At 43.5% G+C, this 27,521-nt stretch overlaps 1 protein-coding gene across 10 annotated transcripts in view; it reads left to right on the forward strand.

Annotated features, from left to right (window-relative positions):
* The window catches only part of TRAPPC9 (trafficking protein particle complex subunit 9), a 596,424-nt gene that overhangs the window by 374,384 nt on the left and 194,519 nt on the right, over positions 1 to 27,521 (forward strand). For all 10 annotated transcript variants that reach the window (XM_087864581.1, XM_087864582.1, XM_087864586.1 and 7 more), the window contains one exon: positions 9,559 to 9,701. In XM_087864581.1, coding sequence (XP_087720707.1) covers positions 9,559 to 9,701 — 143 coding nt within the window. The remainder of the gene's footprint in view (positions 1 to 9,558; positions 9,702 to 27,521) is intronic.

Genomic DNA, 27,521 nt, shown 5'->3' on the forward strand with positions numbered 1-27,521 from the left:
CATGAGCATGGAATATATTTCCATCTTTTTATGTCTTCCTCAATGTCTTTCAAGAGTGATTTATAGTTTCTAGAATATAGGTCCTTTATGTCTCTGGTTAAGTTAATTCCAAGGTAATGTATGGTTTTTGGTGCTATTGTAAATGGGATGGATTCCCTAATTTCTCTTTCTTCGTTCTCGTTATTCGTGTACAGAAATGCAACTGATTTCTGAGCATTGATTTTGTATCCCGCCACGTTACTGAATTGCTCTATAACTTCTAATAGTTTGGGAGTGGATTCTTTTGGGTTTTCCATATAGAGTATCATGTCATCTGCGAAGAGAGACATTTTGACTTCTTTGCCGATTTGGATACCTTTGATCCCTTTTTGTCGTCTGATTGCTGTTGCAAGGACTTCTAGTACTATGTTGAATAATAGTGGCGAGAGTGGGCATCCTTGTCGAGTTCCTGATCTTAAGGGAAAGGCTTCCAGCTTTTCCCCATTGAGAATAATATTTGCTGTAGGCTTTTCAAAAATGGATTTTATGAGATTGAGAAATGTACCCTCTATTCCTACACTCTGAAGGGTTTTAATCAGGAAAGGATGCTGTATTTTGTCAAATGCTTTTTCTGCATCAATTGAGAGGATCATATAGTTCCTGAGTCTTTTCTTGTTGATATGATGTATCACGCTGATCGATTTGCGAATGTTGAACCACGCTTGCATCCCAGGTATGAATCCCACTTGATCGTGATGGATAATCCTTTTAATGTACTGTTGGATTCTATTAGCAAGGATCTTGTTGAGGATTTTGGCGTCCATATTCATTAGGGAGATTGGTCTGTAATTCTCCTTTTTGAGGGGGTCTTTGCCTGGTTTGGGGATCAAGGTAATATTGGCCTCATAGAATGAGTTTGGTAGCTTTCCTTCTGTTTCTATTTTTTGAAATAGCTTTAGGAGAATAGGTATTATTTCTTCTTTGAATGTTTGGTAGAATTCCCCAGGAAAACCGTCCGGGCCTGGAGTTTTGTTATTTGGAAGGCTGTTTATCACTGACTCAATTTCTTCATAATTAATTGGCCTGTTTAAGAAATCAATTTCTTCCTGTTTCAGTCTTGGTGGTTTATAGGTTTCCAGGAAGGCTTCCATCTCTTCCAGAATGCTTAGTTTTTTGGCATATAGCTGTTGATAATAGTTTCTAATAATCCTTCCAATTTCATTGGTGTTGGTTGTGACCTCTCCTTTTTCATTCACAATTTTAATAATTTGGGTCCTTTCTCTTTTCTCTTGGATAAGTCTTGCCAGTGGTCTGTCAATTTTATTGATTCTCTCAAAGAACCAGCTTCTAGTCCTGTTGATTTGCTCTACTGTACTTCTGGTTTCTAATTCATTGATTTCTGCTCCCATCTTGGTCAACTGCTTCCTCGTGAGTGGATTAGGCCTGTCCCTCTGTTGCTGTTCCAGCTTCTTGAGGTGAGAATTTAAAAACTGCATTTTAGATTTTTCTATTCTTTTGAGTGAGGCTTGGATGGCTATGTATTTCCCCCTTAGGACTGCCTTTGCAGTATCCCATAGGTTTTGGACCGTTGTGTTTTCATTCTCATTGGTCTCCATAAATTGTTTAAATTGATTTTTGATTTCCTGGTTTATCGAGTCATTCCTGAGCAGGATGGTTCTTAGTCTCCAAGTGTTTGAGTTTCTTCCAAATTTTTCCTTGTGGTTGAGTTCCAATTTCAGAGTGTTGTGGTCTGAGAATATGCAGGGGATAATTTCAGTCTTTTGGTATCGGTTGAGACCTGTTTTGTGTCCCAGAACATGGTCTATTCTTGAGAATGTTCCATGGGCATTAGAATAGAATGAGTATTCTTTGGTTCTGGGGTGTAGTGTTCTCTATATATCTATGAGGTCCAACTCGTCGAGTATGGCATTCAAAGCCTTTGATTCTTTGCTTAGTTTTTGCCAGGGTGTTCTGTCTATTTCTGAGTGTGGAGTGTTGAGGTCCTCTACTATTAATGTATTTTTATCTATATGTCTCTTTATTCTGGTTAAGAGTTGGCTTGTGTATCTTGCTGCTCCCCTGTTGGGGGCATATATATTTATAATTGTCATCTCCACTTGTTGAATACTTCCTTTAAGAATAATATAGTGCCCTTCTGCGTCTCTAACTATAGTCTCTAGTTTAAAATCCAATCTATCTGATATGAGAATTGCTACCCCAGCTTTCTTTTGAGGTCCATTTGTGTGAAAGATGGTACTCCATCCTCTTACTCTCAGTCTGAATGCATCTTTGGGTTAGAAATGAGTCTCTTGTAGACAGCAAATGGATGGGTCATTTCTTTTTATCCAATCTGCAACCCTGTGGCGTTGTATGGGAGCATTTAAACCATTTACATTGACACTAAGAACTGAGAGATAGAATTCTAATGATGCCATGTTGCCAGTAAAGTCTTTGTTTGTATCGGTTGTGACTTTCTGTTCTGTATCACTCTTGGGGCCTTTTTACCTTTATAGAACCCCCCTTAATATCTCCTGTAGGGCTGGTTTCGTGGTTATGAAATTGGTTAATGACTGGCGATTCTGGAATGTCTTTATTTCTCCATCAATTCTGAATGACAGCCTTGCTGGATAAAGGATCCTTGGCTGCATGTTTTTCTCTGAAGAGCTTTAAAAATGCCCCCCCCCCAACCCTTTCTCTCATTCCAGGTCTGTGTAGACAGGTCTGACGTAATTCTGATGCCTTTGCCTTGGTACGTGAGAAATTTCTTTGCCCTGGCCGCTTTCAATACTGTATCTTTGGATCTAATATTTGCGAAATGCACTATGACGTGACGTGGCGTAGGTTTGTCGTGGTTGAGCTTGGGAGGTGTCCTCTCTGCCTCTTGGACACGAATGTTTGTTTCCCTCACTAGATTAGGGAAGTTTTCAGCTACAATTTGTTCAAATATCTCTTCTAGACCTTTGTTTTTCTCCACCCCCTCGGGGATGCCGATGATTCTAACATTGGATCGTTTTGTTGAGTCAGTAATCTCCCGTAACCTACATTCGTGGGCGTGGACTTTTTAAGACCAGCTTCTATTTTCGTTTTTTCCTCTATTAACCCATCCTCCAATTCACTAATATGTTCCTCTGCTTCGGTGACCCTGGCCGTCAGAGCCTCTAGTTTTGCTTGCATTTGGCTCATAGAATTTTTAATTTCTGTCAGATTCGCTCTCATTTCTGTCCTTAGGGATTCTATATTCTCAGTAACCTTTTCGTTAATACTTTTTTCAATTCTACTCATCATTTTGACCATCATTACTCTGAATTCCATTTCTGATACTTTGGTTACATCCATATCCATTATTTCTGTGGCAGAGGCCACAGACTCACTGTCTTTTCTTTGCTGGCGGGGGGCTTCTCCTTCTTGTCATTCTGATGAGGAGAGGTTGCGGGGTTGTCCAGAGCCCAAATTATTGACTGGGTCCCAGGCCGTGCCCCTTGTTTTATAGGGATCTTAGGGATGTGGGCTTCTTCTTTAAAGATTTTATTTATTTATATGTGGCAGATAGCCAACCAGCGAGAGAGGGAACACAAGCAGGGGAGTGGGAGAAGAAGAAGCAGGCTCCCAGCGGAGGAGCCGATGAGGGACTCCTTTCCGGAACGCCGGGATCATGCCCTAAGCCGAAGACAGGCGCTCAGTGACTGCGCCACCCAGGCTCCCGGGGTTGTGGGCTTCTTGATTTTTCAGCCTGCCTTCTGTGTTCTGGGGGAGGGGCCTGCCGCGCTGATACTCAGGCAACCCTGTTTGGGTAGAGTCTCCGTGTCCCCTGCGAGGGGGGATGGGGATGGGCACGCTGTGAGCCGGTATTTCCCGGCTTTTGTTCTCTGGCGGCTTTCCCTGGCGGTTTGCTGTGCCTCTTCTGAGAGTCAGAGCAGCGGCCGAATTTCAGCCTCTGTCACAGAACAGTGGGATTGCGGCCCGTTCTCCACTAATGTTCTGGCCACTTTAACTCCATTACTGTTCGTGCTGCTCAACCCTGCAGCGTCCGGGGATGTGTACCCCACACCCGGCGTGCCTGCCCTCACTTCCAGGGCCGGCGCGTCTCTGTCCTTTGTGTTTCTAACGCCGCCAGCCGCCAGCCGCCCCGTGCGCGCTCCAGAAGCTCCCGGTCTCAGTCTGGATCCCGTGAGCATACCGGGATTCTGGAGTTCCAGAGTTCCGTGAGAAGCCTGGTGGCGCGCGCACCTGGTTCAGGGTCTCAGTCTGCTGTTTCGCGCGTGCCGATCGCGAGTCCACCCGCTCCCCCGTGCAGGTGGCCCGCCAGCCACCCCGCGCGCGCTCCGGGAGCTCCCGGTCTCAGTCGGGATCCAGTGAGCGCACCAGGATTCCCGTGTTCCGCGAGATGCCTGGTGGCGCACGCTCCCGGCTCAGGGTCTCAGTCCGCTCTCTCGTGGGTGCCGGTCTGCGAGTCCACCCACTCCCCCGTGCAGGTGGCTACAGCTTCCCGGCGCCCGAACGCGGCGGCTCCCTCCCCCTTCCATTTATCTTCCGATATCTGTGTGCAGTTTCACGGCTCCCCACTTCGTACCTCAATACTCAGTGCTGGAGATGTTCATTTGTAGATATCCAGATGTATCTTCCTGCGTCTCAGGCTGATTCTGTGGTTGTTTAGGCTGGTCTGGTACCTATCCAGCTCGACTCAGGAGACCGGCTCCACTGAAAGACCTTTTATTTTAGCTCAAATAATAAGTTGTATGCTTAGAAAATGTTTTCTTTAGTTCCTTGCCCATACTGATTTCTGTAATAGTCTTTTTTTCTAAGTAAGGACTGCAGCAGTAAGGAACTGAGAAGGGAAAGTCTGAGGGTAGAGTAGCACATTGCTTCTCATTATTTTGTGATTGAAAAGAAAGTTGGAGCATCCTATGGCTTTTACCTTACCAACCCACTTTCTGTTTTTATTAAAATATTCTAATTTTATAGGGCCAAGGAGGGCTTTTTTGTTTTCATTTCTGTTTGGTTTTTTTTTTAAGAAAGGAAGAAAGGCAGTGGTAGTACTCCATATTTGCACAAAATCTTCAATTTTCTTGATTTTTATGAATTATTTTCCCTGTAATCCTTTCTTTTCCTTGGTTCTTTACAGAGCAAAAGACATAGCCAATTCCAAAAAACGGAAACACGGACTGTTTCTTCTTCGTTATATAGTACTGATTGTTATGTATCCCTATGAATTTTTTGCTGCCTTCCTAGGTGGTTTCTACTACATCACTCCCTGGAGGTGACTTTTAAGTTTTCCTTACAAAAACAAAGTCTGTGCTACATTGGTGTGACTTCACGGGTTTGGGCATTTCAAGGCCATTATTCAGAATGTTTGTTTCCCTGACCGCCGTGCCTGCAGTTTGAGAAAACCGCCATGTGTATGCTTGTTGTTGGGTTGGCTCCATCGATAAGTTACTTAATTCAGGTATTCATTCCCTCCGTGTTTACCGAGCTTTCTGAGCCCCAGCACCACACCTTACTCATCTTGTTTTAAGCATAGAGCCTGGCACTCAGAAAGTACCCAGAAGTGCTTGAAAGGATGAATGAAAAATAGACCAAACAAATAAAGGTCAGTTGTATTCAGGAAGTTGTTACAGGAAGGCTTATTGGGGGCACCTGGGGGGCTCAGTCGGTGAAGTAACTGCCTTCGGCTCAGGTCATGATCCTGGGGTCCTGGGATTGAGCCCAGAGTTGGGTTCCCTGCTCATCGAGGAGCCTGCTTCTCCCTCTCCCTCTGCCTGTTCCCCTGCTTGTGCTGTCTCTCTCTCTCTCTCTCACTCTCAAGTAAATACATAAATATAAAAAAAATAAAAAAGGCTTATTGGGATGTGTGTATGTGGGGGTCTTGTCATTTGCTGACGATGAGGGATTTTTCAAAAAGTGTAAGAAACTTTCAAAGGAAACCAGCAATCCTTTTGAGGTGATAGTACCGTGCTTTATACTATGGGAAAAGGATTTGGAATTTGAGTGAGTCTAAAATATGATCTTTGGGTATTAAAAAATACTCTGTATTTTCTTGAGCCTTTTTAAAGTGATGAAGTGTAGCTGTCCTCTTGGATAAGGCATGGCTTTATACCACATTTTTGTAGGTGGAGAGAATCAGGAAGGCGTTCCTGGTGGTACAGAAGTTGAAGGGAACCTGTAAGCCTATAGGTGTGAAAGACACCTTGAGGAGAGGTGGGAAGTGAACTTTTAAAATGACACCGAAAGCCTTGAACAGACATTTCTCAAAGACAATAATAAACCGGCCAGTAAGCAGATGAAAAGATGCTCAGTATTGCTAGTCCTTAGGAAAATGCAAATCAAAACCAAAAAGAGATACCAGTTCACACCCGTTCGGAGGGCTATTATAAAAAACAAACAAACCTACGAAACTGAAAATAACAGATGTTGACAAGGATGTGGAGAAATTAGAACCCGTAGGCACTGTCGGTGGGAACATAAGATGATCCAGCAACTGTGGAAAATGGCACGGTGATCCCTAAATCAATTAAATGTATATAAATGAATGAATACCCAGAGGATTGAAAGCACCATCTCAGGACCGCTGTCTCTCTCCCCATGTTCATGGCAGCATCATCACAGCAGCTGAGAGATCGAAGAAACCCAAGTGTCCCTCAACAGATAGATAAACAAAATGTGGCCTGTGCGTGCACTGCAGTGTTATCCAGTTTTAAAACGGACGTTCTGACACCTGTTATGACCTTTGAAGACGTGAAGCTGAGTAAAACCAGTCCCCAAAGGACAAAAGCTAGGACTCCTTTTACAGGAGGTTCTGAGAGGCCTCTAATTCATGGAGACAGAAAGAGCACGGGTGGTATCCAGGGCTGGGGGAGGGCAGGGGGGATGGTTAGTGTTTAATGGGGAGAGAGTTTCAGTTTGGGAAATTAAAAAGTTCTGCATATGGACCGAGGGTGGTGATGGTTGCACGACTGTGCAGATGTACGTAATGCCACACAACCATACACTTAAAAATGGTTGAAATGGCACATTTTATGATATATCTCTTACCATGATAAAAAATGCAGGGGGGGAGAAATAGCACTGAAATCCACTTCCCATTTCTTCCCATTTTAATTCATGTCGCCTCAGGGTAGCAGATGGCGAGGTTGCAGAGGGAGAAAGGAATTCTTTTTAATGAGGGTCTACTTGTTCTGCTGCTACATTTTCTCATCGAATCTGCACTGGAATCGACTGAGCTGGGGATTTGTCATTGTCCCCATGTCACAGTGAGAAGCGGGCTGAGAGTGGCGGGAAGGCGTGGCACGGATCTCGGGGAGCCAGAGGGCCACACTGAGCCTGGCCTCCACACCTGTTCCCCGCCTGCTGTGCCGTGCTGCTCCCCACGGTTCTGGAGTCTCTTGGGAAAGTCATTGTCCTCCTTGGGGTGCCCGTCTCTGACGACATGCACGTAGAGGTGTGTTATTCATTTTTAAAAGGTCTGTAGCTGTGGCTGCCTGTCTGCTGGAGGGAAGAAATAGGTCAATGAACACGCGGACCGAATGCCGAACACTCTCTTGCCAGGAAGGTTTATGGAAATAGGCTCTTGAACGTGGAGAGGAAGGCCGCTAGCTCCTCCTGTCCTTTTGGAAGCGCGGCTTCACTTTGCTCTTACCAGGTGACAGGGTACTTAGGCCCCACCTGGAGCACATGGCTTTGAAGCCCTGTTGGCCATTGCCTGTGCCACCCCTGTTCCTCTGGGCTCTGTGAGCTCTGACTTCCATGAGCGTCGTCCGGCTGATGGCCACACGTGGATGCTCTCTCACACCCCTCTATCCATGGTGTGGCTGCAGCAGTGTGTGTTCTGGCCTGTCTTCTGGAAGGTCTGCCTTCCTTGGATTTCCTTGACACTGGCCTTTTGTCTCTCGTTGCTGGTGCTTTCCACGTCCTGTCTGTGACTCCGCACCCTAATCCAGGGTCACGAAGATCTACTTCTGTTTTCTTCTTACAGTTTATCAGCAAGCTCTTTACAGAAAGAACCATATGGTAAATATTTCAGTTTTGCTGGCCACAAGTGGTCACTCTAATATGTTCTTTGTTTTTCATTGTTGTTGTTTTACAACCTTTTAAAACTAAAAACTGCTCTCGGGGCATATAAAACCAGGCTACAGGCCACATTGGGCTCACAGGCCATAGTTTGCTGATGCCTGTGTTAGGACTTCACTGTGGAAGGTTGAGTCACTCTAGTGAGGAGTTGAGCTGGGTTTGAGGTTTCTTGTTGCTATAGTTACTTGGGTGCACCATAGGCTCCCACATTCCTCTAGTATTGTACAGGGTAGCGGGGGGAAGAGGGAAGAGAAGAAAGTAGGGACTGCTGAGGTACCAGGCGTTTTTCCCAGAATGGTCACCCTCCATCCTCAGCCCTCCCTGCATGCCAGCACCATAGTGGGGTCTTTCCACACCTTTGTTCCTTCCCCAATGCTGCTGGTGGCAGGAGCAGATGGGGCTTCTCTGCTGTCCTTGTCCCACACTGTGCACCCGGGTCTTCTGTGTTGGGCTCCCTTGGCACCCCTGCTCCTCCCCAACGTGGCAGCCCATCTCTGCCTCATATCTGGTGGGCACTGTGGATGAGTGGGTTTCCAGCCCCGCTCAGTGGTGGGAGACCTCTAATAGTGCTGGTATGGGGTTCTGGCTGGGACTAGCTTCTGCCCTCCCCCCTGCTAGAATGTCCTAGAATGGGTATTTATCCCTGCCGCTATGCCCTTGGCATTGGCTGCCCCTCCTCCAGAAGCTTAGGCTTTTGCTTCAGAGGAGAAAGTAGGGTCTGGATAGGGATGAGAGGGAAGTATGGGGTTGGGGCTGGGGTGTTGGTTTCTTACCCTTCCTTCAGTGGCTGCTGACCCCCTTCCTCTGTGCCTGCGCTACTGAGGAAGGCTCCCTCTGCTCTCCTGCACCCTGGCCAGTCCTTCGTATGTAATACCCAGGAAGGTCCATGGTGAAGAGCCTGGGGTAGGTGGGAACTGCCTTCTTGTCTGGGTTCCCAGGGGGTCTTCTCTATTATCGGAGCCCTTATTCAGCCTTTAGCAATTCATTAACCTTGAGCTCATTCCTTCCTGCTGGCCTGTATGGTGGCTGGCTGTACGCTTGCTGACAAGGTGTTCCTACCCTTACCTTCTAGAAGGGTCTTGTACCTCCTTGGTCTTCTGGCTCCATGGTTGCGCTGTGACCTCATCTCTTGATGGGTTCAAGGAAGTGCCAGGAGTTTGTAGCTCATCAGCTTTCCCGACTGTTGGCCTGGGAGCCACACTCTACCTCTCTGGGAGGAGCGCCACCTCTCCCCACCCCCTCATCTGTATGTGTAAGTGATGCTGACAGAAATGTGTTTTTCTGTCTAAAATGCTCTGTGAACCACAGAATAATTTGGACCCTTTTTCCATTTGCGTATCTGGGCTGGGAATTGTTAGCACAGACGCAGGCCATCATGGGACGGACGGTGTGGGCGCCGGGTACTGGAGTTGCCCAGTCGGGGTTATCTTCAGCCTTACCTAAGTGAAGCCTGCGTTCTGGAAGAACGCTGGTCAACTTCAGGATTGTTAACTTATCATTTTTACATCATTTTAGACCCTGGAAGCTATCCTGAATTTCAAATACTCTGGAGGTCCGGGCCACGTTGAAGGATATTACAGGAACCTCTCCCTGGGGCTGCACGTGGAAGCTGAGCCGTCGGTATTCTTCACCCGAGTCAGCACTCTGCCGGCGACCAGGTAAATGGATCTCTGTTCTGTCATGGCCTTTTTCTAGAGTCTGACAGCACTGCGTTTGGAATTCTGACCTCGGTGTTCATCTTGGTCCCACCTCTAGTCAAATCCAAACCATTGTGCCAAGTTGCTTAGCCTCCCTGGCACTTCGGTTCTGTATCAGAAAAACAGGCATTCTACAGAAATGCTTGTTTCAGTTAGTTGTGAGTGGATGGGCTTTACACCTTCTCAGATGGTGTAACGACGTTAACATTGCCTCATGCTTGTTGGTGGTCATCGTTGTACAGGATGCGTTTCCCACGCATTGCCCTGAGCCTGGGCCTGGCTTCAATCTGGTTCAGCTCGCCTGTTGGTAAGGGGTTCAGCAGCTAGCCCCATGCCCTGGGCACTCCTGGAGGAGTCCTGCGTGTTTTCTGTGTCACTGCTGGCATCCAAGTAAGACTCTGTGTGCATAGCCAGGCTGTCCAACATCTTGGCACCTGTTCTCATGGAGCTCCCAGCCATCTGGAGCACTGGCCTGTTTCTGCCCAGGGAGCCCTTCTTGCACAGAAGTTTTCTCTCCTAGTTATTTCTCTAGGCCTATTCTTCCTTGAGGGGGAAGGAAAACAAACAGTGTGTCTACTTCAAACCCGAGGTGGCCAGGGGTCCTAGAGGTATTCTCTAAGGTGGGAGAATGACAATTTCCCGTCTTAAACTTTGACTTAGGATGAGCTGGGAGTGGTGGGGTCTGAAAGTGGTGAATGGTGCTCCTGCCAACTGGAGACACTCTGCTGCTCAGATCCCTGCCCCAGTGGTCAGCAGCCTGTGGAAAACAGGTGCTGATGAGCACTGAGTACTTGCATATCTTCACATCCAGTGGTGCCTTACTTACTGGCGCAGGATGCGGTGGGATAGTAGTATCTGTTCTTAGTAGAGTTAAGGTGGTAGTGGTGACAAGCACCCCTGTGGCCTGGACCTGCAGAAAGAGCATTACATGCAGCCCCCCCCCAAAAAAAAACGGGTTCTGTACTCCACGGGGTAAAATAGACGGGTGTTGCTGCCCATGTTAATGTTGATATAAAACTCCCTTTAAAGTGATACAGCCCCAAATAATAAGTGTAGTTTTAGTTTATAAGAAAGACTTTTTTTCTTCCCAGCCATCGGAGAATGGTTTCACAAGAATTAATGGCTTAGCTTGGGCATTTTAGCATCACGTTTTATCATCTGTCAGTTTTTCAGTCCGTGGAGTAATAGTCTTTCTTGCCAAGGCTTGCCTCTGTTTTGAATTTGTTGTATAAAGCATCAAAGCACTTGCCCCTCGGGGAGCCGTGGCCAGGACAGCTGCCAGACGCTGTTCGCTGTTCCCGTGTTCCAGGCCCTTCCTGTGCATTAGGGCTGCTCCATGATGTATCTGCCGTGTTTCCCTCTCATCCCTGTGTTGCCTGCTGCCGCTGCCCATAGAAATAGTTCTTGGAAGCAGCACAGGTTGTCACTGAGTTGGGTTTGTTCCCCCCTCTTGATATCCGGCTTGCATGTCATGGCCCCTGCTGCTCTGAATGACAATTTAAGATGAGAAAAATGCCACCACGTGGAATGGAGCAAACACACGGTTGGAAGAGTCAGTGGTTAGCACAAGTGCTGCTTGGCTCCCAAATTCCCCGCCCGTTGACCCTGCTCTCTTTCCTCTTGGCCTGTGTGGTCCTCTTCCTGCTCTTGGGATGGAGATCGGATTTCTTCTAATCTTCCCTTTTATCCCTGCTAAGCCTAATCCTCCCCAGATCCTGTGGATTGAGCCTCGGAAATGTCTCCTGACCACCCTGTGCATTCCACTGCACATCTCAGTTACCTTTCCTTGGGACTCTAGGAATAGTTGCCTTTGTGGTCCCCCTACTTCCAGTTTTGCTCCTGCATCATCCTGTAAATACAAATGTTCCCATGTCACTGTCTGGCTTAATGATTTTCCCAGTACTTAGGAGATAAAGTTCGAGGTCCCTACTGTGATATTCATGGTACTTAAAAATTTGACCCAGACCTTTCTCTCGACCCTCCAGCTCCATTTGCCCCCCAGTTCTCACTGGAGATTCGCAGTGGGTATGTCAACACAGTTTCCTGCAATATGCCATTGCATACATCTTTTTCTAAAACTCTTCTTAAACTTCATTCCTTAACCTTTTGGAAAATATTTGTTGGCCATTGATGATCTATGTCACCATTTTTGTAAAATTTTCCTGAACATGACTAGATAGAGTGAGTTGGTCCTTCTTTGGGTCTCTGTACTTCTAAATACTTACCGGACTGTAAACCTTTAAACCAGCACCTTCAATGTTTCACTTATTCTTAAAATCAATACTTCCAATGTTTCACATGCTATATAAAGCACTCAGTGGGGTAAGAGGTGGATAGAGCATAGTCTTTGTGTTTCATCAGCCTGATAAAAGCTCATCAGGCAGAAGCAATACCAAATGGAAACATGGGTCTATATTAAGGAATGTCAAATCCCAGAAATAGAAATAGCAAGTGAATAAATATCAGAGATTCTTCCCCTTGCTTCTTAACTTCTTTAAAAGACTATTGACTATTTAAAGAAAAAATAAGAGCACTTAATTTTGTAGTGTATATCATATATAGAAGTAAAATACGCAACAGAAAATAGCACAGAGAAAAGGAAGGGAAATGGAGGAGAGGAGAAATTGTAGTTCTTATATGCTATGTATTACCACATTCTAACTTCAACCATATCATAAGTTAAAGATGCATATTGTAAACCCTTTAGCAACCACTTAAAGTATGGGTAATAAGCCAGAAGAGAGAAAATGGGTTACTAAAAAATACTTAATCTGAAAAGTGGGGAAGAGGTGGCAAGAAAGGAGAAAAGCATGAGAGACTATGGACTATGAGAAAAAAACTGAGGGCTTCAGAGGGGAGGGGGGTTGGGGAATGGGATAGACTGGTGATGGGTAGTAAGGAGGGCACGTATTGCATGGTGCACTGGGTGTTATACACAACTAATGAATCATCAAACTTTACATCAGAAACCAGGGATGTACTGTATGGTGACTAACATAATAAAAAACATTAAAATAAAAAAAGAAAGGAGAAAAGAACTAGGAACATACAGTCAAATAGGAAACAGCAACATGATAGACTTAAATCCAATGTACCAAGAATTACATTAAATGTAAATGGACTAAAGACTATATTTAAAAGTGGGAGTTGTCAGACTATATTAAAAAAAAAGAAAAACCAACTAGAGTCAACTACATTTTTTCTATCAGAAACTCACAATTATGTAAGGTTGAAAAGCACAAAGATGGGGGGAAAGATATGCCATACAAACAGTAATCATAAGAAAGTTGGTGTGGGAAAATTAATATCAAATAGGTAGACTTTGAGGAGAAAAAGAGGTAGAATAATTTATATTGATAGAAGGGTCAAGACATCACGAGTATGTAGGAAGCCTAAATACAAATGTACTTAAAAGCATAGCTCAAAATAAAAATGACATCTCAGGGAGAAATGGAAAATGCCACAATTATAGTTGAATATTTTGACACTTGTATCTCGTATTTGATAGAACAAGAAGACAGGAAATTAGTACAAATATAAGATAGGGGAAGAAAGGGATAAAGAAAGGGGGGTAATCAGAAGGGGGAATGAAGCATGAGAGACTATGGACTCTGAGAAACAAACTGAGGGCTTCAGAGGGGAGGGAGTGGGGGAATGGGATAGGCTGGTGATGGGTAGTAAGGAGGGCACGTATTGCATGGTGCACTGGGTGTTATACGCAACTAATGAATCATCGAACTTTACATCAAAAACCAGGGATGTACTGTATGGTGACTAACATAATATAATAAAAAAACATTAAAAAAATATAAGAAACATGCACAGTTCTAGTAAATGATTCCGGCTGATATTTATAGGATGCTAAATGCTTATGTTAGAAAAGTTGAATGGTTCAAAAAACAGTAAAAAGTAGTTATCATTGAAATAGAAAATGAAAAAAATCATGTGTAAAGTCAATGCAACCAAAAGTTGATTCTTTGGAAAGATTAATAAAATTATTAAACCATAGCCAGGACAATCAGAATTAAAAGGAGAAAACACAAATTACTAATGCTGTGAATGAATCATTACAGATCCTGTACACATAAAAAGGATAATAAGTATTTTATGATAAATCATATTCCAATACATTTTAAAGGAAAAATGTGTTGAAAGACAAAAATTACTAAAATTGACACGAGAAGAAATAGAGTCCCTGAGATAATCATATATCAGAGTTTAAATTGTTAATTAAAGCTAACTTGAGGCCCAGATGGCTTCACTATGAAATACATCAAGCTTTTAAGAAAGAAAGACTACCACTTCTACAAAAATTCTTCCAGAAGTAGACAAGGGAGGGAATACTTCCAGTTCTCATTTTATGACTCTGCCTTCACCCTGATGCCAAATCCAGGGAGAGACATTGTGAGAAAGTAGGTGTTGTGACCGGTGTCTTCATATGCATAATTGAAAAAATTCAGAACGAAATATTAATAAATCAGCTCCAGCAATATAAAAGAGAGAACACAATACGAACAATTCGGGTTTCATCCAGCAACACAAGGATGTTTTACCATTGAAAATTAGTGCATAGGGGTGCCTGGGTGGCACAGCGGTTGAGCGTCTGCCTTCGGCTCAGGGCGTGATCCCGGCGTTATGGGATCAAGTCCCACATCAGGCTCCTCCGCTAGGAGCCTGCTTCTTCCTCTCCCACTCCCCCTGCTTGTGTTCCCTCTCTCGCTGGCTGTCTCTATCTCTGTCAAATAAATAAATAAAATCTTAAAAAAAAAAAAGAAAATTAGTGCATAAAGTTACTATACATACTAACAGAATATTCTAAGGACAAAAATAAGGTGTCAGTTGATGGGGAAAAAAATCATTTGACAAAATTCAACACTTATGCTGGAAACTGTAAACAAAGCTTGGAGAACTTCTGCAACCTGGTCTAGGGCATCTACAAACCCCTAAAGTTATATAGTTAACATTGTACTTAATTGTGAAAGGCTGAGCACTTTTTCTCTAAGCTCAGGATCAGTTAAGGTGAGTATGTTTGCTCTTGTGAGTATATTCATTACTTTTCTGCCCATTCTACCTAATCAGAGCAAAGAGATGAGAAAAAGAATTAAAGCAATAAAGATTGGAAATGAAGTATAGTTATTATTCATGGGTTTGCATGATACATGTGATCATGTACATAAATATCTACCATGAGATCTCTCATGCCAAAAAGATTACTAGACTAAGTCAAAATAATAAAAAAAAGAACTAATAAGTTGAGTTAGTAAGATTGTAGGATACCATACTATATTCAGAAATTAATTGTAGTTTTATATACTAGCAATTAATTTGAAAAATGAAAATTTGAAAATATTTATATTATAATAAAAAACATAGAACACTTATGGGTAAATCTTTTTACATATGCTCTCTACCTTGAAAATGACAAAGCACAGGTCAGGGAAATTAGCACTTAAAAAATTGGAGAGGTATACAATGCTTGTTGATTGAGGAATCAGTTATTGCTAAGGTACCAGCTTTCTCAAATTGGGTTATAAATTCAGTGCAATTCCAATAAAAATCCGAGCAGAATTTTTTTTTTTTGAGTGCAATTGGCAAGTTGTTTTAGAAATTATTTCAAAATGAAACACGCTGTTGCCAATGGGCTAGGCAGGTGTCTTGACAAACAAAAGTTGGAGGGTATAGGGTATGATTTTAAGACTTAATATAAAATTACAGTAATTAAGAGAGTGCTATTGTTATAAAGATAGACAAAAGGATTGATGGATCATAAAGAAATTCCAGAAATAGACTTTCTCATATATGATTGGTTGATTTTGTTTAAAGATTTATTTATTTGAGAGAGAGAGAAAGAGAGAGTACAGGGAGGAGGGGCAGAGGAAGAGAGAGAAACTTAAGCAGACTCCATGCTGTACTCGAAGCCCATTGTGGGCCTCGATCTCATGACCTGAGACAAAAGCAAGAATCAGATGCTTAACCGACTGTTCCACCCTTGTACCCCTGATCAATTGACTTTTAAGAAGGTATGAAAAGAACTTCATGTGGAATGAAAATGTTTTTCAATAAATGGTGCTGGAAGAACTGGGTACATACAGGGGGAAAAATAGCTTTCACCCATAGACCACATCACACACAAAAATTCATTTGAGATGGCTTCTCGACCTACATGAAAAAGCTTTATAAACTTTTTCAAAGAAAAAGTAACAAAGTATCTTTGAAACTTTGGTGCAAAGATTTCTCAGATGGGATCAGAAACTACTAACCATAAAACAGAAAGTTGATAAAATGGATTTTATCAAAATTAAAAACTTCACCTCATCAAAAGGCAGGCTGCATGCTGGAGAAAATGTGTGTTGCCTATGTGTGCAGCAGAAGTCTCGTATCTGACTTATATGGTGAAGTCTTTAAACACTAAGGGATCATCAAAAAATGGGCAGAAGGTTTGAACAGATATCCACAAAGGAAAGTGTACAAATGGCTGGAAGTACGCACCTCACCCGAAAGTACTCAGCATCATTCATCATTAGGGAAGTGCAAATTAAAACCACAATTAGATGCCACCGTCTACCCTCTAGCACTGCCAAACTTAAGACTGACAATATCAAATGCTGGTAAGAATGTGAAACAGCAGGAGCCTTCATAAATTACGGGTGTAACATGGCCAAACTTCACGCATCGTCAGGCCGTTACTCGCCGAGTGTGACATCCTCCTACCCAATGACCTCGCAGGTGTTTACTCAAGAGAGATAAACAGTTGTATTCATGAAAAGATTCCTGCAAAAATTTTCATAATAACCCCAAACTGGAAACAACTCCAAATGTCCATCAGCAGGGGAATGGATAAATAGTCTGCAGTCTATCCGTGCGGAAGGATTTTACTCAAATATAATGAACTACTGGGATGTGCAGCAACACGGAATAAGCTCAAAATCGTGACGCTAGTCACTTACGACTTCTTTATACCAATTTCTGGTAGAACAGGATGAAAGAAGTCTGAGCTGCGGGGGCTGCAGGTTGAGGTGGGGCAGGGCAGGAATTAACTTGCAGGGATCAGGTTGCTGACTTTCCCAGTGTGCCTGGGACTTCCCAGATTTTAGCTCCGAAATGCCCTTGCCCTGGGAAAGCCCTCAGTGCTGGGCAAACCCAAACAGGTGGGCACCACAGAAGGAAGAGTGTCTTTTGAGCTGAGGGTTACAGGATTGTAGCAAATGTCAAGCTCGTCAAACTAGTACTTCAGGTATGTGCTATTTCATTACATGTAAATTATACCTTGACTTTTAAGATTTTGTTGCTCACATGTAAAAGTATGTATATAATTGGAGAGAACACCTGATTTTTTTTTTTTTACTGGAGAAGTCTGGGAAGACGGCATAGGAAATGAAACAGTGTCCTAACTCTTGAAGAATGAGTAGGGTTTTACCACCCATTCCCTGGGAAGAGTGGAGGAGTGTTGCTAACTGTTGCTTCCATTTCCTTGGCCTAAATTTGAGCCCTGTGCAGTCCAGAGCCTGGTTGTTAATCCTCAAGGCTTGGCACCTGTGGCCCGTGGTAGGGACATATGAAATTTAAGGAATGATTGAACGAGCATGAAAAGTCCTTGACTTAACGATGGCTTAACTTAACGATTTTTCAACCTTAAAATGGTGTGAAAGTGATTAGAACTCGGTAGAAACTGTTCTTGGAACTTGGAATTTGGATGTTTGCCTGAGCTAGTGATATGCGGATACTTCCTCATTATGCTGGGCAGTGGTGGGGAGCCGTGGCCAATTAGCCAGCAATTACGAGGGTCAGCAGCTGGAGGACTAAGGGCCGTTGCGCACACACAGCCCTTCTGTCTGTCACTTTCAGCACAGTATTCAATAAATTGCATGAGGTATTATAAAATAGGCATTGTTAGATGTTTTTGCCCAACTATAGACTAATGTAACTGTTCTGAACACATTTAAGATAGGCCAGGCTCAGCTGTGAATGTGCTTCAACGTGTGATATTTTCGACCTAGGATGGGTTTATCGGGCTGTAACCTGTCGTAACTGGAGGAAGATCTGTAGATGTACCAAGACTACATTTATTCAGGTGTCTCTTATGTAAAAGGCATGACTTAAAAAAATTTATTTAAGCTCTATTTTCCTCAGAGACCCATATAAATTGCATGGGCTGGAATATAGCAGAATTATCACGCATTTAATTTGGGCAGTTTTTGCACTTTATTGAATTTGATGTGACACAATGTATTGTGAATTCATTTTTCATCTTGCTCACAGATGAAGATTTTTCTGTTAGCAGCATGTCATTTTAGAGTCAAGCATCCCCAGAGATGACTTATTTCAACACATTTGCATTATAAATGAGGTCCAGAGAGCGTGTGTGATTCAGCCGAGTCCTCACAGCTTGCTGGTTACAGACTGGCACCCGTGTCTCATGGCTTCACGGCGTCTGCAGCATGGACAGCTGTGTGACCCACTGTACGTGGAGCCTGTGTGGGCATTCAAGCTGATCGTGGTGCAAAAAGAAGCCACATAGACATCAGAAGATAACTGTTACTGGCGTGACAGAGCCTACTCTGCTCTAAAACCAAAATACAAATGGATGTTAAGTCGTTTTGCTCCTTGGGCTGGTTTGTGCATCTGCTCCTCTCTTGACTATTGATAATGTATGCAGTTTTTCTCACTGGGGATTTTCAAATGTTAGTGGTTTTTTTTTTTAATTTTTTTTATTTTAATGTTTTTTTATTATATTACGTTAGTCACCATACAGTACATCCCTGGTTTCTGATGTAAAGTTCGATGATTCATTAGTTGCGTATAACACCCAGTGCACCATGCAATACGTGCCCTCCTTACTACCCATCACCGGTCTATCCCATTCCCCCACCCCCCTCCCCTCTGAAGCCCTCAGTTTGTTTCCCAGAAGCATGAGAGACTGTGTACTCTGAGAAACAAGTGTTAGTGTTTTGGGAGAGAATGGGGGAAGGGAAGTCCTCTTTATTCAGGGCCTCCTGTTTTCTAGGGAGTGTCCTGGGCCTGTTGGGCTCAGTGTTCCATTAAACTCCAGAGAACCCTTTGAAGTGGGCATTGCTGTCTGCAGACGTGGCCGTAGACTGAGCCGCACGTCCTAGAGTGAAGGAGATAAGGTGTGCATTAGGGTCTCCTTGGCACCAAAGTCCATGCTTTCTGCCAGCTGTCCTCTGAACTGGGAGCGCTCAGTTCTTCATTCAGCCCCTTACCCCCGCCATGTCTTTGGAGGCAGCTGGCTCTCCCAGGTCTGCCCTCCTGCCCCTGACCGGAGCGCTTGGCGTGGCCCTGCTCGTCTCACCGGCTGATGGTAGCAGCTTGTTATGCCACAGAGGAGGCAGGTGCGTTCTTGACACCAAGGCACAGTGTAGATGGGGGGTGGAAGTTCACGGCTCTTCTCCCCCCTCTTCTCCCTCAGGGGTGTACATAGGTCTCAGCTGACTTTTATTTAGGAGACTAATTACTTTGAGATTCACAAAGCTGGCTGGTGTGTTGTCAGGGACCAGATTGAAATGAATCGGGCTATGCCACCCCTGTCTCAGTGCCCAGCCTTCCTCTCGCCTGAGGAGCAATTTCTTTCCAGCCTGTTAAAATAAATGATCCAATCTCGTGCATTGCTAGTCTGAGCTCTGTGAAAAATACTCTCCTCTGAGCAGGGCGTAGGGCGTAATCATTATTACATTATTAATAGAAATCATACCACTTGACACATCACAGCACTTAGCCCTGGCCATTTAGAAAAATTCCATTTCCCCCCATGGGGTAAGACAGCTCAACTCTGTGGGGAACATGTGCTCACAGACCCATAATAAAGGCAATCTTCATGTTGGGTTTTATCATGGTAGGTCTTTTTCAAGTTGCTACATTTATTTATTAAGTTGGTTTTAAGCTTAACAAGAGTTGAGAATGTTAACAAGCACCAGGATTCAGAAGGAAGTGTGACCTGTATCTGATCTCAAATTTTGATTCTACTGCTTATTTGCACTGTGGTCTTGAGCAAATCACTTCTGTTTCTTTACCTTGAAACAGAGAGAACATTGCTCTTGCAGAGTTGTGGTAAGGTTTTAAAAATGTATGTGAGGTACTAATGTAGTGCCCGAGAGAAAGTAGATCCTTGACAAGGGTGGTCGGCATTTTTCTTGCTTATGCGTGCACGTGCGTGTTCCAAGTCTGTGCCAGATTCTAGGGGTGAAGGGGTGAGTCGGTCATGTGAACATGTAACAGCCTGGCTGCCGCGGGCCCTGCGGACTTCCTTAGGATGTCCTTCCCCTCAGCATATCTGAGCGGTCTGTCTGTCTGCCTGTTCCCCACCTTACCGCCAGCTCCTTGAAGGTGAGCACTTCCAGACTCACGGCTGTCTCGGTAGCACAGCCAATAAAGTAAGCAGTCAGGACTCAGCGGAATTGTTAAATAACTGTCACAGTGGGGATGTGAACAGTGTGTGGTGAGAACTCTGAGGAGTTCTCTGGGGGACGAGGGGGCAGGACAGTTCCCGATGTTCCCTGTGATGGGGAGTGATGGGCAGAGGGGGGCACGCCCAGAGGCGTAGTGGGGTGCTGGGGTGGACTGCAGCCGCTGTGGATGGGGGTGCGGGGTGTGTCTTAACCTGGCTCGCCCCCCACTCCCCACCTAGCAAGCCCCAGAGAGCAGCTGCATCTTTCGCACGTGTAACCAGTTACTCTTGGGGGCAAAAGACTCTTTCTTCCTCCTCTTCTGAGATGACAGAAGGTGAAATGATGTTTGGAATTCTGTTAGTCTGATTCAGACCCATGTCATTTTTTTTTTTCAATTTATTTTGAAGTAGTTATAGATTCACAGGAAGTTGCAAAAAATGTGCAGGGTGATCCTGTGCAGCCCACATCCTGCCTTCCCCAGTAGGATATAAAATAGGTCTGCAGTTGGGAAATGTAGAAAATAAATATTGAAAAGAATTACTTTAAGTGCCAAATTAAGTCCCCTTTATAGTATTTAATGAGCTTTCCAAGTTGTTTCCAACGTACAGGCTATAGCAAGGTATTTAATGTCAAGGAGATGTAGGCCATGAGTGGACTGGTCCCCAAATGAGGAACTCCTGGAGAGTGTGCGTCCTGGGCTTCGCTCTGGTATCTGTGGTGCGGAGAACCCCACTACATCTGTAGCAGGGGCAGCCCTGCTCCCTCTGGGGAGCTTGTATCGTATTGTTCAGACACTGCTCTCAGTGGTTGCTTCCCATCTCAAATCCTCCAGGAGGATGGTCAAGCCCAGGGTGGGGGACTCAGAGGGGCGGTCCAGCTAGTGAACCTGCGTGGGCGGGCCATGTGACAGGGCAGCCCACCCCTGCCTCTTTGCCCCCTTGTTGGTGGTCCCAAGGCTGGGCTGTGAGGAGTGCCCCAGGGAACAAGAGAAGGGCTGCCTTGCTTCTTGGAGAACCTGTCTGGCTGGTGTTGCTGGCCATACCCAGCTCCCTTGCCCCCAGGTGCCATGGCCATTCAGGAGTTAGCAGGTCAGCTTGCAGGGAGCGTCACCCTCCACCCCGCCAACAGATGTTGGCTTGCATCCTCTGCAAGGATGAGCACACCTGTCATCGCCCTTCCCACTGCTAGCATACTACAGACCTGTAGAAGCCGGGAGGTGGGACTGAGCCCGTCGTGGGCCTGAGCAGATGGACGCTCCGTCTAACTGACGCTGACTCCGTAGTCCGCACTCTCTGGTTCCGGGTGCGCCACCTCCCAGGGACCACCTCCCAGTTTTCTGTTTCTGCTCACAGGTGTATCTTGAGGGGACTTTTATTTCTTACTGATATGTAGTATTAAACTATTATTAAAATCAGTAGTTTTAAGTGATCCGTATTTTATCATAGGTGGTTATATCATTACATGTTGCATGTTGATGTTCATTTTATAACAGTATACTTACTAAAGGCAGTTTTTCTTTTTAACAAATAACATACACTAATATATTTTAAAAGTCTCATTTATAAACTTCAATTAAAAGTGCCTATGCCCTGGGACGCCTGGGTGGCTCAGTCAGTGAAGTGTCTGCCTTCAACTCAGGTCATGATCTTGGGGTCCTGGGATGGAGCTCGGCGTCAGGCCCCCTGCTCTGCGAGGAGTCTGCTTCTCCCCCTTTTCCTCCCCCTGCTCATGCTGTCTCTCTCTCAAATAAATAAATAAATAAAACCTTTTAAAAAAAGTGCCTATGTCATGTTTGATTTAGGGATTGAACATATGTATAAAGGTAGATTCTATAAAAGCAACAGTTGGCCAAAGTTTCTTTGCAACCTTATGTTTAGAATTCTTGCATTTTGCATTTTTACAGTTTTACTGGTTTGTTTAATCATCTTAAAGTGAATCTCAAGTGGTGACGCATGAGGTGATTTCAGGTAGTTATTTGCAAGTACTTTTCTGTAAGCAATCCTGCTTGAATTCGGCTTGTCGTTATTCCCAGAAAATGAAAAGCTACATTGGACGTGCTCATCATTATGCATTTTCTTTGTGAAGCACAGGTGTCTTGACGTGCCCAGTGCACATACCTGGTGACAGTCACCTGAGGCTCTGTCTTCCTGGCTCCTGTCTCTTACCCCTGGGCTCTTATGAGTACAGGTTGGGTGATGGAACGGACGCTGAGTGGCGGGGTCTTCACAGCCACTGTGGTGCAGTGCTGGTCTGTTAGAAGGTGAAACAGCATGATTCTCTGAGCACCAGTGGCTCGTGGGCATGCTGCGTACTGGATGCTCAGCGTCTCAAATGGTTGCTTTCTGTTTAAGCATCTTTATTGAAACATCATTTACATACCATACAGTCCCCCCCACTTAAACTGTAATTTAGTGTTTTTAGTAGATTCAGAGCTGTTCAGTCATCACCACAGCTAAATTTAGAACTTTCCATCCTCCCAAAAGAAGCCCTGTACCCATTACCAGTGGCTCCCATCCTCCATCCCAGGCAACTGCAAATCTCTTCTCTGTCTCCGCAGATTTGTCTGGTCTAAATATTTTATGTACGTGGAATTATACAGTATGTGACTGTCTTCTTCTCTTAGCATAATGTTTTTAAGGTTCACCCACAGTGAAGTATCATCATACCATTCGTTTTTAGGGTTGAATAATATTCCATTAGGTGGATAAACTCCTTTTTGTTGATCCATTCATTAGTTGATGGACATTTGGGTTGATTCCATTTTGGGGCCATTATGAGTAACACTGTTTTGAATATTTATGTACAAGTTTTTTTGTGGACGTTGTTTGTATTTCTCCTGGGTATACCTAGGAGTGGAATTATTGGATCCTATGGTAACTCTATATTTAATCATGTAAGGACCTGCCAGACTGTTATGCGAAGTGGCTGCACCATTTTGCATTTGTATTTGAGGGTTCCGGTTTCTGCACAGTCTTGCTGACATTTGTTTTTCTGTGTCCTTGTATGGACGGCCATCCCAAATTGCTTCTCTTAAAGGGAAGTTTTTAAAACAGTATTTAAGAGCTTACTAACTGAAAAGTTAGAAGCAGAGATACTTCTTGCCATCCTCAAACTGGGTACTGCTTTTTTTTTTTTTCCTGGAAAGGACAGATTGAGAAATATAAGAAGGCTTAGAGAATTTTGATGAAAGACCACACGAATTTGGCCAGCAGGATATGTGGCCATCCCTGCATGTTTTGGTTTTGTGTCTGCTCACTTGACTGTACTACTTGGGATGACTGAACATTAATGTTCAGAACATTAATGTACTCTGGCGGCCCCAGAGATATTGACCAGATTCTGGGGGGGTCAAGGAGAGAAAGAGCCCCACCTACGTTGTGGTTGAAGCACCACGGTTTTTAGATAGACTCAGACCTTGGCGTGGGAATTTCTCATGCTCACTTTTAGCCGAGTCCGTATTGAATAATTAGCTGGGATTGCTTTGTTGGCAGGGTTGTGTGCTTTCCCTTGGCTGCTCCACTGACAGCCACCAAGCTAATAATAAGCACCTCTCGTGTCTATGTAATATTTTGCTTGAGCTTTTTTCCTCCTTGTAGTTTAACAAGGCACTTTCACCTATTTTTCCATTAGAGCCTCCTAATAATTTTATGATAAGGGCATTCTTTTCCCCCTTGGGGAAACTGAGGATCAGAGAATTTAAATGACGTGCTTAAGATGTTATAGCCATCAAGCTACAGAACTGGTATTCACAACAGGTTTTATGCTCTAAGGCTCCTCAGACTCATCATGATGTTAATTTTTTAATTGCATCAATTAAAAAAACTTTTAATTGACATACAGTAAAATCGACTTTCTTTTTTTTTCTTTTTTTTTTTTTTTAAGATTTTATTTATTTGACAGAGAGAGACAGCCAGCGAGAGATGGAACACAAGTAGGGGAAGTGGGAGAGGAAGAAGCAGGCTCCTAGCAGAGGAGCCTGATGTGGGGCTTGATTCCAGAACGCTGGGATCACGCCCTGGGCCGAAGGCAGACGCTTAACGACTGCGCCACCCAGGCGCCCCTAAAATCGACTTTCTGATGCATGGTTTTATGAGTTCTAAGTCATTTGTAGAATCATGTATTCACCACATCAGGATAAAAAACAGTGCTATCACCCCTCCCCCCAAAAGTTTGTTCTCATGCTACCCCTTATAATATTACCCTGACCCACCCCTCAACAGTTGACCACTAATCTGTTTTCCATTGCGGTCTTGCCTTTTCCAGAATGTTAAATAAATGGAATTATGCTATATGTAAACTTTTGAAAGTGAGGTTTTTCACTGACCATATTGATTTGGGGATCTATCCCATGTTGTTGAATATACGAATAGTTTGATTTTTTTTCCTGAGATTTCCACTGTATAGGTGTACAGGTGTACAGGTGTACGTGAATTCTCTCACCAGTTGAAGGACATTTTGGATTATTCCTAGCTTTTTGTGATTATGAATAGAGCTGCTATAAATACCTTTGCATAATGCTTTTGTGAACGTAGTTGTCATCAGGAATTTTTTTCATGGGCTAGAATATGGTCTATCTCCTGGTGAATGTTGCTGAATGTGTGTTCTGTTGCTGTTGGATGGAGTGTTCTCTCAGTGTCCGTCAGATCGAGGTGGTTGATGGGGTTGTTTCTTCTATATCCATGCTGATTTTATGTCTACTTGCTACGTCAAATTGCTAAGAAAGGAGTGCCGTCTTCAACTCTGTGATTTTGGGCATTTCTCCTTTCAGTTCCCTCAGTTTTTTCTTCATGTATTTTTGAAGCTTCTGTAGCTAGGTGGATTTATGTTAAGAATTATTATGTATTCTTGGTGAATTAATGCTTTTATCATTATATGACTTTCCTCTTTATCTCTGCTTATTTTCTCTGTTCTGAAGTATACCCTAAAGTGTCTGTTACTAATATAATACTCCAGGTTTTTTTTTTTTTTCAATTAGTTTGTCTGGCATATTTTTTCCATACTTGTACTTTTAGCCTATCTATATCATTATACTTAAAGTGGATTTATTCTAGATAACATAAGGTTCAATCTTATTTTCTGAGTCTATTCTGACAATCTCTATTAATTATAATGTTTAGGCCATTTATATTTAATATAACTCTTGATATGTTTGGATTTAGATTTACCTATATTTTATTCTAAAGGATTTAGACATTTAGTTGTATGCTCTATTTGAAATTTATTTTTTTTAGCATTTAGTTATTCAATGTATTTGAGATTTATTTTTGTTTATGGCATGAGGTAGGGATATCATTTTTCTGTGTGTCTGCCTAATCATGTGTATCAGCACTCTTTATTGAATCTTCTTATTAATCAGTACTGCTTCTCAGTCATATATGTAGTTGCCTTATATTCATGGGTCTGTTTTTGGGCTGTTTTTTCCATTGATGTATTTATATATCACTGCCCCCGGCAGTGCCTTCATTACTACAGTTTTATAACAGCCCTTGATACCTGGTTGGCCAAGTCCCTTCCAAACATCTTCCTGACCATTGTTCTGTATGTTCTTGGCCCTTTGGTCTTACATATAAATTTTAGAATCAGTGTGTCAACTTTGTTCCAAACTGAAATGCTGTTGGGATTTTGTATTGAGTTTCATTCAATTTATAGACAATTCAAAAGAGGTGACTTATATAAAAATATTGTCTTCCCATCCTTGAGCATAATACATTTCTGTGTTTATTCATCATCTTTAATACCATTCTATAAAACTTTAAAACTATTCTCCATAAACATTCTGCAGACACTTTTAAAAAGATTTATCCCTAAATGCATTGCTATTGTGATATACTTTCTTTTTTTTTTTTTTTTAAAGATTTTATTTATTTATCCGACAGAGACAGAGACAGCCAGCGAGAGAGGGAACACAAGCAGGGGGAGTGGGAGAGGAAGAAGCAGGCTCATAGCGGAGGAGCCTGATGTGAGGCTCGATCCCATCACGCCGGGATCACGCCCTGAGCCGAAGGCAGACGCTTAACCGCTGTGCCACCCAGGCGCCTCTGTGATATACTTTCTTAAAAAATTATTTTGTAACTGTTTTCAGTTGATATATATGAATGTTTATTGGTTGCATGGTTGTGTTTTTACTTGCTATTCAGCAACCTTTTGAATGTATTTTTCCTCATTTTACAAAATGACTAAATGTTTTGTTTTGTAAACTCACCTCCTCTTTCCCAGCCCTCTCTCATCACAAGAGTGTGATTTCTGTGAAATGATGATCCATTTCTGTTGTTCCCTTCCATATTCCCAGAGCCTGGAACAGTACCTGCCACACAGCAGTTACTCAGTAGATGTTGTGTTTGTTAGAGGAAGTAATACAGTTCCTAATTTTCAACAGAGGAAGCAGTGCACACGCACTCAATTGAGGTGGGTTCACACGCACTGCTCTCTTTGCCCGGACAGCATTGTCCCCTTCCCAGGTAGATGGATGTCCTTCTAAGACTTACTTCATTCTAGTTCTTCCAGGAAGCTTTCCTGGGTTTCCCTATACTTCAGAAGGATGGAACCAGAAAAGAATAAGAACAAAACAAAGCAAGCTAGAATTAAAAGTAACTGTATGCTCAAATGGAGGATGAAACTTAAGAAAATCATCCAAAGCGATCCAGAAAGATACACAGAGTAAAGGACATTATGGTTGGGTACAAAATGCTCCTTTTGGTGTTTAGGAAAGGGAATTAATTTATGAGTGATAGATAGAAAGCAGCGATCTGCCAGTACATCGTGATGCCAAAAATTAGGAGAAACAGGAACACTGGATTAGGAGGCCCCCACGCTCAGGAGAAATAGATGACACAAAATGTGGCATTCTATTGTTCATTCCTGTGCAGGTTTCTAGCTGCTACATTCTATGAATGAAAACAACATATATTTGAGTCTTTTCTTCCCTGCTTTAAAAAAAAATCACTTCAATTTTCCTCGTCTGATAAATTTTTTACGAATTCCCATTCCTGATGAAAGATTTTGCTGTGATTAAAGATTTCATGAAGTTATGACAAAGGCAGAATAGATCTTCATTCTGGAAAGCTCATTTTTCTGTGAGCCGAGTGAAGAGGCCTCTTGTACAGAGCTGTCAGAGCTAATGACTATTTTCCAAGTGCTGAATCTCTGGGGCAAACACTCCCACCCGAAGAACCTGGAATCAACCAGTGTGAGCCTGCTGTTCTGAAGACGCGTGTTGCCGCACCTCACAGCAACGCACGCGGACACGAGAGCTGCCCACCTTCCGCCCCTGGGCGTGGCTTAGCGCACACCTTTTGAACAGTCGGTGTTTCACAGACGCCCTGTGGCCTCTGAGGGTGCCGATGGGCATGCGTGCATGCGAGTGTGTGCGTGTGCCCTG

Source organism: Ursus americanus, chromosome 9 (assembly GCF_024610735.1).
Source record: "Ursus americanus isolate L20-20 chromosome 9, mUrsAme1.1.p, whole genome shotgun sequence".
Taxonomy (NCBI): Eukaryota; Metazoa; Chordata; class Mammalia; order Carnivora; family Ursidae; genus Ursus; species Ursus americanus.